The sequence below is a fragment of the Chaetura pelagica genome, unplaced genomic scaffold (assembly GCF_000747805.2).
Source record: "Chaetura pelagica isolate M959 unplaced genomic scaffold, ChaPel_1.0 scaffold159, whole genome shotgun sequence".
NCBI lineage: Eukaryota > Metazoa > Chordata > Aves > Apodiformes > Apodidae > Chaetura > Chaetura pelagica.
Window position 1 is genome coordinate 488,375 of NW_009954555.1, and position 18,694 is coordinate 507,068.

General features: G+C 38.6%; 1 protein-coding gene across 1 annotated transcript in view; it reads right to left on the reverse strand.

Moving 5' to 3' along the window:
* LOC104395518 (PR domain zinc finger protein 2-like) overlaps positions 1 to 18,383 on the reverse strand; it is a 21,373-nt gene extending 2,990 nt beyond the window's left edge. Inside the window, exons 1-4 of the mRNA XM_010005226.1 lie at positions 18,375 to 18,383; positions 9,796 to 9,913; positions 8,725 to 8,828; positions 5,236 to 5,388 (exon numbers count right to left, since the gene is read on the reverse strand). Coding sequence (XP_010003528.1) covers positions 5,236 to 5,388; positions 8,725 to 8,828; positions 9,796 to 9,913; positions 18,375 to 18,383 — 384 coding nt within the window. The remainder of the gene's footprint in view (positions 1 to 5,235; positions 5,389 to 8,724; positions 8,829 to 9,795; positions 9,914 to 18,374) is intronic.
* Between the last annotated feature and the right edge of the window lie 311 nt (positions 18,384 to 18,694).

Sequence of the window (18,694 nt, forward strand, 5' to 3'; positions counted from 1 at the left end):
CTATAGCCCCCCTATAACCCCTTTGTAGCCCCCCTATAGCTCCCCCATAGCCTCGCTTCAAGGATGCCACCTCGCCACCAAGAAACCAGCCTTCTCCACCAGCATTATTAATTAATGATGCCATTAATTAATTACATCATGGAAACTTCAAGCTCCAAGTCCCCCAAATTCCCAATTTTGTCTCAAGTCATGACATGGAGCTCAGCCCCAGGGAACCCCCCCCAGTGCTGGTCACTGTTCACAGCTTTGCTCCTCCCTGCAGCCAAACAGCCTCTACACAAAGTGTTCAACCGCAAAAAGTGGGAACTCAGAACAAAATCCAAGGATACAGGAAAAGACTGTGGCAGTGAGTTAAAGGAAATGCACAGGAAGAGATAATTACTACGTGTTTAACGAGTCCACTTAACCACAATAATGAAGGATTTGTTTGCCATTCCAAATTTACTCTATTTTTTTTAATCCCATTGAAAAATGCACAGAAAAGAACAAATTAGCTGAGTAGGCATCAGTGCAGTCACTGCTCTTATTCCCAGCACTGTCACCAAACTGATCAATACCAGTTTCTCTCATTATTCCCTCATGCTCCTTAAAACATTATCAGCCTCAAACTAGGAAGTCCCCGAGTTTGCTGAACATGAATTTGTGCCTAGTTTTTTTTAAATCAGCAGCAGCCGCAGCTCTGTTTCCTGAAGCATTCCATCACAACCCAAGAAAAAAAATCACCTTAAATGCTTTCCTTTACCTCAACTACAATCCCCCTTTTTCCAGGGCTTAAGGAACATCAGGCTTGTGGAGGTAAGACACTATTTTTAGAGTCATTAACACATTAGACCAAAGGGGATCCTTACACTATTATTTCCAAGTCTGAAGCCAAAGGGAATTTTTCTATCAAGAACAATAGTAATATTTGTTATTTTCTAAAGCACTTTTTCTAGAAAAGTCTCACAGCACTTGATAAAGGTGATAGTTATCTTTATACCCCCAGACACTGGAACAACAAGAGATGCAAGATCCCAACAACTATGTTAAGTGTTTAAGTTATAATATAAGCAAAGCCTACGGTTTGGCTGCCTTAACAGCTCTGGAGGCCTGACAGGATAAATAGTGATAAACCTCTTTGCATGGTCCCATTTTGCAGCTGTTCAGCAGCAAGGAATGGAGAAGAGATGTCTGATGCAAACAACTTCATCATCCAAAAAACATACAGAGTCAGAGAAAAGAGCTGGCAGAAGTTTCAGGCAAGGCAAGCACAGGATGATAAGGAGCTCAGGGTTTGTGAGCTGCAGGATGAATTGAGTTTTGGTGTCACTTCTCTGGAGTCTAAATTAAGCCTCTAACCTTGTACTTCTCAAATGAGCTTCAAAAATCAGACAATTAGAACAGCTGTAAGAAATGGATCACACTGACCAAGTGCCACTTCCACCACTACTCTAACACTGGAGAACACGGACATCTGTGATGACATTGGTGATGACACCTTCTAGTAACAATTCTCAAAACCAACCTCCTCCAAACAATTATTTACAGATTGTCTGTATAGCAGTGTCAGGTTGTGGTAGCTTGGTTAAAAAAGGGGTGAATTTTGGAAAGGTTCATTAAGTTACTAACTCCCACATGCTTTTTGGTGCTTTATGTTCTAACTGCAACATTTAGCAATCCTCCATCTGAGTATTTTCTGTTCAAAACACGTAAAGACATTTCAAGATTTGTTATTTTCAAGAGGAATATCCTTACCTATTTATACCCTAAGAGGTTCTTTTGGCTTAAATTCCATTGCACACGCACAAGCACTGCAATCTGCCTTGTGCACCCTGAGATGGGCATTTCCTTGTCTGACCTCATCAGAGCACTTATTTTTCACCACAGACACTGCATGTTCCTGTGACACTGTGCTTTTGCAACTAGATGAGGCCTTTATCTCCCCAGATGTAACCACAGTGGACACTGTGTGGCATTAGTACTTGTGTCACACTGCCTATCCTGTGTTAACACAGAACCCTGTGTTCCTACAGAACAAGGAGAGTCCTGAGTTACCTTAAACCTGTTTGACAAAACATTCTTCCACAACCATATGAATTTCACCCAAATCAAGGCCAGTTTCACACCTGAGCTTACTTAAAAGACTTTTTGAAACTGAGTTTTCACTGCAATTTTACTTCAAGAATTACAGGGTCCTGTGCTATGTGCAGACCACAATCCAATGAGCTCCTTTCATCAAGAGAGGCATGAAGAATTTCTGAAACCCCATAATGAGTTTAAAGCTGTTTCCATGAAATATCACAACTCTCATGGGGAAAGCATATGCAAAGCAGCCACAAATATCCTCATCCTTGATGAAGATAGAAGAAAAAAATACCTGTCTGTGCTCACTTAAAAATTCTATCCCATTACTATTCATTTACAGCCAAGAACAGGGAAGTTAAAGCTCTGTGCAGTTTTGAGATTCATTTACACCAGGCAAATTTGGGCTTTGCTTATCTTGGTAATGAAGCTTGGAAATCAGTCTGTTGAACTTACAAATTAGAAACCCACAAAAAGCTGAAGATAACCTTGGGAAAAAAAAATAAACAGCTATGACAACATTTTAAAGGCTTCAAGGTAAAGCAGAACAGAAGGACATACAAGCCACTAATTTTCTTTTTGGGGTAACTAAAACCTGTGTTGTTTAGCCCCAATGGAATTTGTAATTAAATTTGTCATATAAAGATCAGGGAGAAACTATGTGGACCTACCTGGCTAGTAAAGTTAACAAGAGTTTTGAAATGGCAATGTAGACACCATAACAGATGATACGCAGAAAGAAAAGGACATTTAAGATGTTATTATTACACGTGACTTTGTAAATCTTGACCTGATTTATCAGTATGTTGACTGAATGCTGAGTGGTAGTGAAAACTGTTCAATTTCACATCAAGCTTTCACTTCAGAAATCATCACAGATTAGCAAGATGAGAATTTTCCTTACATATTACTTCTCTGCCAGGTGGGAGAACAGAATAAAATAGATTGAAATAGCTGGAATATCAGTAGGCACTATTGACAGACATTATTACAGATTTGGGAGCCTTTTTCCCCAAATATGGAGCAAAATTAAATTCTACACAATAACTTAGCTTTGCATAGTGAAGCAACTCAGCCAATTTCTACAGCTGAAATTACCTGCCAACGTGGCCGTGTGACAGATGTAGCGACAAACAAGGGACAGGCCAGGGTGGCACCACTTTGCCCAGGTTGCAGAGCTTCTGGGCCTAACTTGGTGCTGGAAACTGCTTCCATCTGAGCAGCATGAAGCTGCGATTACTAAACACAAGCCACCCCAAGCTGGCTGCTGCAGAACGAGTTGGAGCATGTCTGCTCTGCCTTCCTGGAACTAGATCTAGAGGGCAGAAACAAGTCGGTGGTTCTGCACCAGCTCTATGTGACACCCTAGCCCAGAACTACTCTGAGCTGCTGCTTCTACACAGGCCTCCAAGAGGCCTCGGTGCAGAGGCAGCCTGGAGGTGAGGCCATTCCTGAGGTAACACTCGGTCCAACCAGCACAGAGCACAGACACCAACATGAATTACCAGAAACTTGCCTGGGACTGGAGTCACAAACACCCAACCGGAGCCAATGAACAGCCCCACAGCACACACACATCTAAGTGGCTGCTGCAGAGGCAAACTCTGTTGAAGGTACCTTGGTACTTGGAACTTGGTACAAGTACTTGGTACTTGGAAGAAACCCTCGTCAGCCCAAACTCCAAATTTCACACTGCAAGAAATCCCTGACAGATTTTGAAACCGATGATACTGATCCTTATAGGCTGCTCTAACAGTCTTCAGAAAGAGCTGCTTGGCAGCATGATCTTTTTGGCAAGACCTGCTGGAATAAAATTCATCAGGTCACAAGAGAGGACAGTCACAGGAACAACAGGATGTTCCAGATGCTGAAGCAAGGTATTTGTTATTCTGTCAGCAGTCTTCAGCCTCTTTTAGCACTAAATTCTTTTCCAAACTGCAATACTATCCACCAGAAAACAAATTTGAAATATGTGCATGTATCTCACTGTCAGGACTAAATCCTTTTCAGAAACTGAAAATTACTCAAAAAGCACATTTATGTCAATGAACTAGTGTGACTAAGGGCAAAGGCAGAGGCAACCCAAAATAAAACATCTAGAGAAAATTCAGCTGGCTACAGATTCTCAGCAGGAGCCTGCTCTCAGTGAAGAAACACTGAAGAGAAGACATAGTCTGGCTGGCAATACCAACCTCTACCTCAATGCTATCTCAAAGCTATTAGAAAGCTCAGAAAATATTTTAGAAGTTGGGTGGTTTGGGTTTTTGGGTTTTTTGTTTTGTCTTTTTTTTAATCTAGCTTGAGTGACCTAAAATACAACACTTTTCCATATTGTTATACTGCCCTATAAACCTCAAAACTGCTTGATATCAACTCATTCTTTTATTAAGTGAAGGTTGGTGACTTACAGATATAGTTGTTGACCTTACAAGGAAATGTAAGATACAGCAACAGCCTAAAGAGCAACTGCATATACCCCAAAAACCACAGAAGTATTTTAAATAAAAACAAAGCTGAGCTATATATACTCTCTGCCAGTAGGTTCTTGATCAGAGATTCAAATAATGCTTTTTAGCCACAATATTCAAACACTAGCATACTCTAACACTGAAGTTAAACCATTTTTATCTTGCTTTGGGAGGCACAATGTCCCAGCAATTACACCCTCTCCTGCCACCCTACTCCCTGAATAAATCTGGAATGGTATAAAACCAAGGAAAACTTGTTTCATAAAGCTACTTACAAAGTGTCTTTTCAACCAGTCTTTGTTGTACAACGCGAAGACCCTAAAAATAACCACTTTCTGCAAAAAATTCTCAGTAAAAATGTCTCAGTACCTACAAAAACAGGACAACATTTGTTTTATGTAATCTGCTCTAATTTTTCATTCTGGTTTGTATAAAATTTGGTGCTACAGCAAATCATTAACCAACCAGATAGACTTAATGTTCATACATATCCTATATTTTAACAGTAGATCTTAATGTCAGCTGTATTGGCACAGGATGGTTTAGACCAAGGAACTGGAGCATTTGCAGCATTTTAATTACGTTTCATTAAATGTTTCAAAGTGCATTTAATACAAGTATTTAAAAAAAGGATTTAAATAAAGGGGAATAGAGTATTAATAACAAAAGGTAGCAGAGCAGTCACTGATTCTACACACACTGATACCTTTAAACTTTTGTAGTATATGGTCCTGTTGATCTCCAGAGGAAACAGATTTTGCTCCTTCCCTGAACGTGCCCAGTTTATATATCGGAGCCAATTCCCTTTCTTTGGATCAGTTGCATCCACACACATCCATCCCAGGTTTGGGTAATACACCTGTGAGACACAAATGGCATTAAGCACAAGGACAACTAGTGACACTGAAGTGTACATGCACCAAACAATAACCCTGAGCAAAGTAGTAGTAATCATCTAAGGGCAGAGATAACACAAGGGATAAAAGCAGAAGCAGGGGTTGTACTGGGGGGAATGTTGCTGGCCTTCTGCATCTTTTTAGGTAAACTGGTACAACTGGCAAGCCTGAAATTATTCTCTAGACTTTGCATTTAATAAAATGACTGTTTTTAAGATACAAAGGCAATAGAGCTTTATATTTATGATCTGATTAATTGGGAAAAGCAACTACATAGAATTTAGAAGCACTTGCCTTATTTAGAAGGGGGAAACAATTTATATTTCATCATTTTTCTGAGTATTAAAGGAAATCTTCACCTTTCAGAAGTTGTGATCACCTTAAAAAACTGAACATGTCAATAAACTTCTGAATGTTCCAAGTCTCTGGGTAAATTCTTTGGGTTCCACTCGTGGAGAAAAATGTTGACCACATACTCCTGCTTTATATTTCAAGCCAGCTGCACTACAGCAAGGTTCCTGACACCTTCAGGATTTGCTGATGACAGGCAACTCTGCTTCTTTTTTAAGTTACGTTACAAATTTCCCACTTGTATTATTATAATCCAATAGCAGGATGCCTATAAGTAGAGTTATTAGTGGCTGCTGGATATTTTTTTTCCAAAGAACACCCCACTGCTGGGCAAGTAGAGCTGCCACTCTTCTGTTTCTGTGTCTCAGAACACAGGCCTACTGACAGGAACACAATGTCTCACAAGTACTGCACAGCTCACAGCTTTTTAGAAAAACAAAAGAAGGAAAAATGTGTCTTATTATTTGCTTTTCTGCCTTTTGGTCAAGTCTCTAAATACCAGTCTCTGCCTGCAAGAGCTCTTTTCAAAAGCCAGCTTCCTTAGCTCATCACCTCCTGCAACATTCACACAGCACTGCTGCAGAGAAGGAATAAACTAAAATTCCAACCTCACTGTAACTTTCCCATTCTGTTACACAACAGTCGCTTTTTATTGTTTCTGATACTTATTTTACAAGTAAGACTAAGTCTTCTCTAACTGTTTTACGTTTTCAACTTCAAGTACACTTCTACAACAACTTAAGAAGCGTTTACATGAGCTGATTTCTTCTGTGTTAGTATACTGCCAATTTGATAAAATTTATTCCATAAAGTTTCAATAAATATACCAAAATCATCTTGGTTTCTTCCCAAAAAGAAAACATCTCCCTTACTTAGACTACTCCAGCACAGATTTCATCAGCTGACTTTTGAAGGAATGTTCATCAAGCACACCCAGCCCTTGCAATATGAAAACATAAACAGCTTCACAGATCAAGACTGTACTAGCAAGCCTTTTGGTTAACACGCAAGAACAGAGCCAAACAAAGCTGCAAAACAGTTAGCTGATATGGAATATATGGCAAAAGATAATACTTTATTATTTTTTTTTAATATATTACTTTATTATGGTTTGATGTAACTTTATTTCGGGTTTCACGTAAGACAAAACACTTAATTTTTCAACTAAAGGTCCTAACTGACAGTATTTTGGTTTGAGGCCTTGTGCACTGTGAGAAAGGGAAAAGCTTCAACTCCTCTATGCAAGATTGTGGCTTTAAATGATTCCTGTAAGCAGGATCAATTATCTCTCAACACAGTGGTGCCAGTCCTTCTGAATGTGCAGAAAGCATTTCCCTCAGTTTTCAGTCATTTCCCACAGAACATTTTTGAGTCTGTATCTCCCTCCTCAGACACAGCAGCCACTCACTGACACACAAAACTCACCTTACTCAGAATTATATCCTAGCCTGAGAGTTCAAAATTATTAAAACTGACTGGAGATGCCAGCTTTTAGAAGACTTACCTTTTCCTTCACATTAACTTCCCTAAAAAAACAAATGGGATTCTTCTGGAAAAGGTTGTTCTCTTAGCTGAAGGTCCATATACCTAACTACTCCCAGACACCACCACCCTTTTACAAACCACATTTTCTAACAGTCCCGATTCTGGTGTGGTTTCAGATATCAGCATATGGGGCCAACTGCTGCAGTCTCATTTTAGCTGCCTTTTTTTTAAACTCCAAAATCAGTATTAAAGGCAACACACAATTCTTTTGAAATCTAGCAATGGTTTCCATCATCATCTTCATTGCAAACTACTTTATAACAGCTTGTTTGCAACTATCATTTCTCAACACAGATGTAAAAAAATATTAAGACATTCTCTGAGAAACCTCTAAATCCAGCACCATGAGAAACAATTGCAAAGTCAGTAACTTACTTGACAGATTCAATCTCTGTAAGTGTTCTTGTACCAAATAAAAATTGGAAATACCAGATGCAGTGGAGTTTGTGATAAGATTAGCTCAAAGCAACAAGCACTTGAACACTTCAGTACTTTCCTGAATGTGAATTTCCATTTATGGAAGATTGTACCAGACCTATTCCTCTGACAGGGGTTAATGTTAAGTTTTGTGTGTGTATCCAGCGGTTTATGCAGGTCAATTTTGCAGGCCAGGGGCCACAAGGATCACTACTACTACTACCTCAAGCCTAAAAATCTGTAAACTAACAAGTTCTGTTCCAGAACATGCTATGCCACAGTTCCTCCATCCCTGCACTCCATGACCATTCACTCTGCTAAAGCCACTTGCTGTGTGTGTCTTCAGAAATGCCTAAGCTGTCTCTGGACACTGTAGATAGGTTTCAACTCCAGATTAAGACACCATATTTTGAAATCTACATAATATCCAAGGTCTTATGACTATCAGTGGAGCCTAAAGAGCTATTCAGCTGTCCAGACAGTTTTCCCTTTAAGGCAAGGCCAAACACAAGCAGCACAGGGAATAATCTAACAGTTGAGAACTTTAAAAGTCCAAAAGCAAAGCCAATTCCCTAACAAAGCTGGTTTTCAAAGAGCTAGATGAGGAAGACTGCTGTGGCTTCCTTAAGAGATTCCATATCCCCCTAGTTTCCCCAATTTCATAAGCAGTTGATGGTACTCAGTTGCTGGAGGGATATCACTCAGGGTGCAAGCCAACAAAGCTTTACCAGGAACAGATTCTGAACAGGAGCTGTGAGCCAGATAAGAAAATTAATACAGTAATTTCAAACAATGCTAATAGTTTAAAGCTTTGTAATTCAGCATGGCTGCTCAATCCAAGTGTCTATAAACAAGGGTTTATAATTGCAGGCATACATAGCAGGCAATTATTTCACACCATGTCTATTTCTAAAATCTCTGGGAAAATTCAAGGCTAGGGAAATTTTCCACAAGGCACCTTTTCCCACTTACAACCTGTTTCTTACCTCCCACATGTATACATTGCTTTTAACTTGAGATCTTTTTTTCTTGTCACCAACAAATGGTCCAAACTTCTTGCCTTTTAAAATTGATTTTGTTGCCCAGACACCTGAAGAGACACAGATCAGCAGTTACAACTGAACTTACCTCAAGCAAATCTTCTACTCACATTTCATATTTCTTAAGATCTTTATATGTGACTGTCTCAGACTGGGGAGCAATGCCAGGCAAATGAAGCCCTCACAAAAGTTGGGAAACTGATTATTAGGTTATTTTGAAGGAAAACACATTTACTATTGTTTAAAATGTGCAGCTGTCCACAAATGTATTGACAAGATTTAGCTGAATTGAAAACCAGCAGCTGAATTTCACATTTCATAGCACAAATGCTAAGAACAGATTGACAAATAATTGCTAATTAAACATAACATTCTAATTCAGACCATGCTAGATCAGGTTCATACTAGAAAAGATTAACCTCGTTGCAAGGAGTTTATAACCTGTTACTAATAGCAATGCATCTATTGTCAGGCTAATTCCTCAGAGTGCCAGCTTTTAACAGCAAGTATCCAGGCTGCAATCCTGACTTCCAAAGTTCTCCCATGTTAAACTTTTTTTAACAAAGCCAAGTATTTTGTACAAATAAAAGAAACAACAGTTTGCTCCATACAGCAGCCTTCAAGTATGCACTGAATTTGTTCTTATAAAGGAAAATTTTATGTTGCTTGGATAGGGAGATGCAGCATTCTGAAGAGGCAACAATAAGGTAATTGCAACACAAAGAACTGGGAAAGAGCTAAAAATGAACACAATCCACTAAAGTAACATGTCAGTATTTTTATAACCTAATTTATTTGCATCTTGGTCCACCTTTGACTCCGATTCTGATGTTCTTGGAACATAATCTTGGGAAGTTGGAGAAACTTAGAAGCTGTACACTCTTTCCAACATAAATTATTCCAGATAAGTGCACCAGGTATCATCTCTACCCAGCACAGGAGGGCACCAAACTGTGACAGCAACTGTAATTTCTATGAGCTGGTGTAAAAATCTCTTTCCACAGTTGTGACACTCACCAAGCCGTGTCTTGTCAACAGCAGATGGGAAGAGCCTCACATCCTCAGGAAGCCCCCTAAGCACATGCTCAGGTACATCATCTAAGGTCTCCACAGCCACAGTAGGTTCAGTTGTGTTCTACAAGCCAAAGGGGTCACAAGCATTAATGGATCAAAATAACAGCACAACAGATGATCAAACCATACAAACTACTAAAACTCCTGACTTGAAATTAAAATATAAATTTCCAAATTGCTATTTCAATCAGGGCCCCTCCATCAACATGCTAATGCAGCAGGATCTTTTTCCCAGAATTCACATTCTCACTATTATTTTCATTATATTTGTTTATGCTTTAATGCTGATTTCTAAGACCACATTAGAGATAAACCAATGATAACTCAAGTTGCTGTAATTACTCTTTTGCTTTAGTTACTGGATGCATTTTGATTACAAGCAGTAAACAGTGAGGAAAGCTAAGTGAAAGAGTTTTCATGTATCTCTTAGGCCATTTGCCATTTCATTCCATTGCCCTGGTCTCTCCTTAAAAACAAATTCAAAACTCACCCTGGAATTCCTCAGAGAACAGAGCTGAAGGTATTTACTTATTCTTGGCTGAATGTGACTTACCTGGCAGCACTACTCTATTGTACTTCATAAGCCACAAAAAGTTTGTTATTTTAGGTTGCAGCTGTATAGCAGATTTTAAATAAGATCTCTTCTGCTAGAAAATGTGTCTGTCTGCTCCTGAAAAAACTATTAAAGAGCAACACATGATGCTTTTAGCATAAATCACTGTTAGCAGTGTATTTTTTGAATACCAAATAGTCAGAAGATTAAAGAAGTTGTTTCAGAACATGCATACCATTTATCCAAATTATACTGTTGAAACATGTTACTGGCAATTAAAGTAACAAGAGACAAGTGAATTGCCATGCTCAAGTACACTGATTCAACCAATATGCAGCAGAATAGCCAGAACACAGGAAAAATAGCAGGCCTTTTATTTTATAACCTATCAATTCTATTGACAGGGTTTTTTTAAATCCCAGCTTTCCTACAGAGAATAAAACAGGAAAAGCCCCTAAAATTGAGGTATAATGCAAATTGGTTCTGAACTAAAGCATCAGCAACTGTGTTCCATTACCTTCTCTTAACACCTAAACACTCATCTTCTACAAAGTCTGTTTCTAAACGCTGAACAAATGTGGAAGCCCCATCCCTGGAAGTGTCCAAGGGCAGGTTGGATGGGGCTTGGAGCAACTTGGTCTGGTGGGAGGTGCCCCTGCCCATGCAGGGGGGGTGGATCTCAATGATCTTAAAGGTCCCTTCCAACCCAAACCCTTCCATGATTCTATGAAATAAATCTACTTGAGGCAACAAAGCAATTTCTCCATTATGACCCTCAGCAAGTACATTTCAATAAAGGTCAGTAAAATCATACAGGCTTGATTGGAACAGCTGCAGAAGTGTGACTTGTAGCTTGTCTTTATCATAACTGACAGCATTAATGAAAAGGTTGGCTGGAAAAACACTTGTTTATCAACCATCTGCTTCATTTTGTGTTTGACTTAACAAATACCTCTCTATAAAGAGTATTGGTGACCAACAGCAAGGAAAAATACTATTTAATTATTAAAGGCTCATCTAGTAATAGAGAAGTAGGACATTAAATGCTAAAAGTTGGTAAGTACTAAAAATATTCATTTGTACTTGACACCCAATTATAAACATTTTCCATTTTCTATATATAATTTTTTAAGAATCCTTCAATTCTTTTAAGTGCAAGCTGAGATATCCTGCAACTTCCCAGAGTCTACCCTAGTTCTGTGCAATTTGTGCTTGTAATGAGAGCTAACTGGTATGTCAGCTTAGATTATAAGGACATCCCAAAGTTTCAAAGCAAAGGGCAATTCCAGCTCCAGAGCACTTACACTCTGAGGGTCCAGCCCTGCTCCTGCAGCCTTCCACTGCAATTTTGTCAATCATTTCCTAAACCTGCACATAAATGTTCCAGATGAACCAGCTGTGTGTGCCTCTATGCATACAGACTGATGTAAAGCTCCAGTAACAGGAATAACTTGCCTAGAAACACACAAGTGATGACTTTGGAAATATATCACAAAGCCAGAATATCAACTACCCACCACACAGAGGGTAATTTCACATATATTAGCAATTCTTTATTTTCCCTTTTGAAATGATGACTTCCAGGCATATACAGTTTAATCAGTCCCCCAAAACCAATCTAAAATAGTTTGTGCTATTGCCTTACATGAAAACATATCACTGGTGAGAAAGACTAAACAGAATCTTAAGGAGAAAACCATATTCATGCATACAGTTCACAAAAATGAAGTTACTTTTGTTTTCCCTATTGAACTGAGGTTGTTGCAGCAAGCTAACTACTCCAATGTCCTTTCACTCCAAAGTACCTGCATGTCAAATTTTAGAATCCTCAGCCAGCAGGATATAATATAAAAGGTCTTAAGGTGCTACACTATGAAGTTTGAAAAGCAACAGAAAGCTAATAAATGATTTATGAATGTCTGCTTGGTTATAAGTTCCATTTTAAGGAGCCTACAAACTTCAACAGGCTGCTTATAATATTATTCATACTCTTAATTGTATAACACCAGTAAATGCTACTGATACTTGTCAATAAACAACTAGCTCTTTACTACTTATTTATAATCAAGAAAACACAATTCCTAATAAAAATGAGCAGAATATCAGTTACGAACTTGCAGTTTCCCAGGAAATCTGTCTATGTTATGAAAGAATTGTGCTTGGTGAGAATCAGGCATTTGTTCAACCATGTGCAACAGCCCTGAAAAAAAGTACCTGCCCCCTAACAGCACTGACCATTCTGGGTCAGAAACTGGTGATAGTGGCAATAACTACTCTAACATGACAGATATTCTACTTAAGTTCTGAACAAGCCTTAGAAGGTGCTCAACTGAGAGATAACAACTTGGGCAACACTACAGTTGTCCAAGTAAACCCTTTCTGGCAGGGATTCTTGCTTTTACACATAACCATAAAGCAGTTTCCATAGTTTGAGTAATATTCAAAGCTTTTTCCATGAAGCACTTCTGAAATATGCTGAAAGTTTACTGGAAATTTATTGTAAAATACATCCCTATATGCTATCAAATTAAAGGGGTTTATCTCTAAAGGAAAACAGATAAAGCTTCCTAATCTTTTCTATTTAGCTCCCACTCTTTGTGAGGGTGCTAAATATGGCAACTCTTTACATTCATGAATGTGACTTGCTGAGCTGAGTTACAAGAACTTCTGCCCACTTGATCAGCAACAAGGAGAAAAAGTATAAATCTGGAGTCATAGCAAGGTTATTCTACTGCTGCCCTGGTAAGCCCTAACAGCTGCACAGACACATCCTAGAGAGCTATTTGCAGGGGACAAAGACCCCCAGATTGGAAACCATGGAAGGAACAGAATGCCAGAAATCCCATCAGAGAGTGAAGAAACCAGGGAGGGGGGAAAAAAAAATAATCCTTACTCTTTAGTTATAATAGCTCTAGTCTGTTCAAAGCAGAACAAAGTTTTATTTTGCTCTTTCAACAATCCAAAAGGAAAACTAGTGATGAAGGAAGCCTGATTTTCAGACATCTGTTAGCCTTGAACTGATACAAAAGAAACACCCTCTTCTCCACATATTCATCAAAGAAATCTAAATATAATTCCATTACATTCTCCCATGATTTCATTAGGGGAGAATCAAGCCTATTCTTCATAGTGGTTTCTAAAAAATTACGCATAGACATAAATGAGGGGCACTAGAGAGTGACCAAGACAGCTGGCACAATGATGCACTTCAAAATTCAAGCTAACAAAAGTGGGGTGGGTTTTTTTTGGTTGGGTTTCATTTGAGCGTTTTGGTTTCCTTTGGGAGGGGGGAGTGGGTTTTGTGTTGGGGTTTTTTTGATTGGTTTATTGGTTTTTTTACAACCACAGCTAGATGAGCAGTTAAACATTTGAAGCCTGCAAACAAATTTTAAATAAAACTTATAAAAATCCACCTCAACTGATTCAGCCAGAAGTGTACAGCACCATGGCACATCCACTGATGTCTGGCATATTCCTCAAACTCACAGAATCACAGAATCTTAGGGGTAGGAAGGGACCTCAAAAGATCATCTAGTCCAACCCCCCTGCCAAAGCAGAATCCCCAGAGCACATCACACAGGAACATGACCAGGTGGGTCTGAATGTCTCCAGAGAAGGAGACACGTGGTTGTCTCCACAACCTCTCTCGGCAGCCTGTCCCAGGGCTCTGTCACCTTCACAGGAAAGTTTTTTCTGATGTTTACGCGGAACCTCCTATGCTCCAGTTTGCACCCACTGCCCCTTGTCCTATCACTGGACATCACTGCACAAAGCCTGGCTCTGTCCTCCTGACACTGCCCTGAACAGATTTGTGACCATGGATGAGGTCGCCCCTCAGTCTCCTCTTCTTCAAGCCCAACAGACCCAGCTCCCTCAGCCTTTCCTCAGCAGGGAGATGTTCCACTCCCTTCATCATCTTTGTGGCTCTGCCCTGGACTCTCTCAAGCAGTTCCCTGTCCTTCTGGAACTGAGGGGCCCAGAACTAGACACAACATTCCAGATGTGGCCTCACCAAGGCAGAATGGAGGGGGAGGAGAACCTCTCTTGACCTACTAACCACCCCCTTTCTAACCCACCCCAGGATGCCATTGGCCTTCTTGGCTACAAAGGCACAATGCTGGCTCATGGTCATCCTCCTGTCCACCAGGATCCCCAGGTCCCTTTCCCCTGCACTGCTCTCCAGCAGGTCAGCCCCCAACCTGTACTGGTACATGGGGTTGTTCTTCCCCAGATGCAACACTCTACACCTGCCCTTGTTGAATTTCATCAAGTTTCTCCCTGCCCAACTCTCCAGCCTGTCAAGGTCCTTTTAGGTGTAAATATCCCAAAACTGTTCTGTCATTTAAGAGGTTTATTAGCACAGAGTAATATACAATCAGAACTATATTTTGCATCTACCTACATAATTCAAAGATTAGCAAGCTACATGCAGAGAACACAGCACTCAGACTCATTCATCACCTGTGGTATTAATGGATTTCACAAGTACCATAAAAATTGGATATGGCCTAGTACATAACAACACATTTCACACCTCAAACGAATGGTAATAAGTAACCAAATACTATACAGTAAAATAAATAACAATTTGGTTCAGTCAACTCAGTGAAATCTCATTTTATTTGCAATTTAAATGTAGCTAAAGTATTTTCCAGATCACAACTTATCCCCAAGGAATTTATGTCTAACAAATGAAGAAATGCTACATTTCAATCACTTTTCCATCAACAATTAACAATCACATTTAAATTTTCTGTTTAAAAAATTCACCTCTTGACAAGGACAGTGTACTGGTGTAAGTCCTATAGCCAACTTCTGCATTTCACTCAAGTCCTAATATGGCATTTTTTACTCACTCCAAGACTGCAATTTTGAATACAAAAGCACTTGAAGTTTATTTCACTTTTAAGCTTCCTGCTCTGAAGTTCATCAGAAGCATCACACATTGCAAGCATTCAGATTAGCCAGGGTGAAGTGACTTAAGAACAATGCAAAAATACCACCTGAGGGCTAAAAGGCTGCTTTAACTCAAATGATCTTTCCTCATTTGCAAATTTAGAGTCCAATCGCTTTGACAGCACATTTCTACACATCGATTAAGCAATTTTTCACACCACTTTCAATATAATTGTACCTATGGACCAAACCCCAAATTAGACTATAATGTTACAAGCAGCATTTAAGCAAATGAAATAGTAGCAGCAAGGAGATGCTTAGAGATGATCAGAGATGAGAGTGAAAAGAAAAAAAAAAATTCTGAATTACATGAGTGACATTCAGTGTCATGTTTTGGTGGAAATAGGATTAAATGTAATGAAAAATGAAAGGATACCACTGAAGAGACAGGGACATGGCAGAAGAGGTAGTTGTGAAAAGGAGATGAAGGGACTGAGGGAGATTGCTGGCCCGAACAATCAGCTAGCACAGGAAAGGTAGGTCAAAAGCAGAAAGGTCTCTGCTTGTCTAAGAATTCATCTGGCTACTCCCTTTTTGCAACAGCTTGTGTGTGCTTGAAAATTAAAGATGTATCAGAAATATGTGAAGTAAGAATTGAAAAATTCAGAAGGAATGAGGGGAGGAAGCTTTAGTACAAATGCAGGTGTAATTCCTTAATGTATGCCTCACCATTATTTAAAAAAACTGCCCAGTTTTCCAGACAGCATGAAACCTTCTTCCCAATCTTAATGCCATCTGACATGCAGTAAATGCTATTACCAACCAAACCCCCATGTTTGCTTCATTTTTTAAAAATCAATTATTCAGCACATTCTGCAGAAGTAGTTTACAGACTAAAGGGAGATCTCTTTTTAAACCAGATAGAGAGACATCCAAAAATATTCATTCCAGCTTAATTAAAACAACAGCTGCTTTTTTTTTTTTTTAATCCTTCTCCTTACTCCAAGAAGACCATATCAAAGTACTTCTGAAATGGTTTTCCTTCACTACTTCAAGATTTCTATGGAATAAAAGACAAAACTAGCAGTCTTTATAGATAAACCAAATTAACAACAGCCCAGTTAGTTTCAGGGTCACTGAAGTCACACCAAAAGCAGAGATAAGCAGTATGAAAGAAGGACAAGAACAGAACACTTGAAAGATGTTTGGCATCAGGCAAAAACATTTCTTATACAGACCTGGCACTACAACTTGTCAACAGTGAATGAAATGACAAGGGCACTGCAAGAAAAAACACCACAGGGTTGATGCTAAATACACACTCAATATGAATGGTAATTGCACAATAAAAAGCCATCAGCTCTGTACACTTTGGAAGCTAAATGTGAAAGCCAGAAACACCAAGAAGGAACTGTAAGCTAGGGCAGCTATTCCCACAGGCAGAATCATCTCATTATTAAGTTGTCAGATGACAAACACCACAGCACTGCATAAGCTGTATTAGCAGACCCAATAAGAAAGATGAAGACTTTATTTTCATACAGAGCAAAAATATTACTTTATTCTAGAAACAAGCCAGAAGGGGAGGGGACATGATGACAGACAGGACATGAGGGAACATGGACACACAAATGTGAAGGAAACAGGCAATGGTAACAATTAAAAATTAGGATCTACAGCTTTCAGAATTTTAGGAGAATCCAAAGCTTATTAGAAAGACTAACAGAGTAGGATTATTCTTCAAGCAGACAAGAGCTGTTCACTTAATGTCACTGAGTGCATTCAGAACAAAGCTTACAGGTGAAAAAAATTCTCATTAGTATCATTAGAAATAAATTGTGAAGCTATAGTCAACCTAGCTACCCCAAACCAGACTCCTAATGCTTTGAAGTGTGCTATTGCAAATGTTATTTGTATTATGTATATGATTTGTGTATCAATGTAATTCAAATATTTTTTACAGTACATACACCTCAAGGCTCTGAGAGATTGTTTTGCTTTTTTACTTTAATATGCATGTGTATATATACTGAAGATACCTTACTTTAAATCAGAGGAAAAAGCAATAGGAAACATCCCATCAACCCATGTCACACTGTAATTACTTATATTATGTATATACTTCTATAAGTTCAGTGAGAACATACTTCAGCCAAGTGCTAACTATTCACTACTGTTGTTGATCAAATAAGGGCATAAGGGGCAAAAAAAGCACTCATTAGATACAGGCATCAATTTAAAAAGCATTTTATATTACTTTTTTATATGTACCACGGTTGTTTCTGGCTAAGAAAGCTTCTGTTCATAGCTGACTTTTTTAGCAAATTAAAGATGTCATTCCTGCCATCCTGTGTCCACATTCCCATGCCAAAGGGACTTAGTAAGAACATCCAAAGAGATAAATACTTTGGAGAAAATGTAAAGCAACATGCACTTTTTCTAAAAGTATCTTTAAGTAATGCAACTGTGCATGGTAGACAAATAGATGCATAATTCCTACTTGGATAGACAAATACAAAATAAAATCATGTATACTTGTAATTAATTAAAACAACCCTCTCCAGTCAGGATGTTCTTGCATCCATATACACAAAGAAATGAGCTTTCCCAGTCTTTTCACTTGACTCTAGGGGAAATGCTCAGGCTTCCCAAAAAGTGTGAAACTTCCTCATCAATTTCTGTGACAGATTGTTCAGTGCACATTTAAAATGGTAAAGTGGCTCAACAAGGTTAAGAAAAAAAAAAAGACAGCCTTCATTTTTCAAGCTACCTTTATAAATAGCTGAATTATTAGCAGAAGCCTCAGAATGAAACATTTTTCTGGAGACGTATTCTCATAGGAGGTGTCAGCAAGTAATAACATATATGCTGCTAAAGGGAATTCACACAAAAAAACTTAAATCAAAAATTAAACCAAATAAATCTCGAGCATATATGTTGTGGAAAGGAGAATTATGAAATTACATTGAAGGTTTTAAAGAATAATTTTTTTAGTGGATTATTTACTTTTCTTATTAATAATTAACTGTTCTAACATCTAAGTACTTTGGTAAAGTCTTAAATTCATACTCACCTGATTCATTTTGAACTCCTGTTGTGTTCTGAAAACACACACACAACAAAGAAGCTCCTTTGATTACATGAGCCCTAAAAAGAAAAACAGACAATTGTAACATGTACCTACATATGTACATAGAACTGAAAGTACACACAGACCTTTTCTCCTCCTAAAGCATTTGTCACAAATTGCTTTATAAAAAATCTGCTCCAAAATATAGCTTTGTTATCATATCTCAAATGTATATGAATAATCTCAAAATTGGTATCTACCATTAATCTTTCTCCCTTTTTAATCTTTAACAGAAGCCTGAGATTTCAAAAGGTTTCCAACAA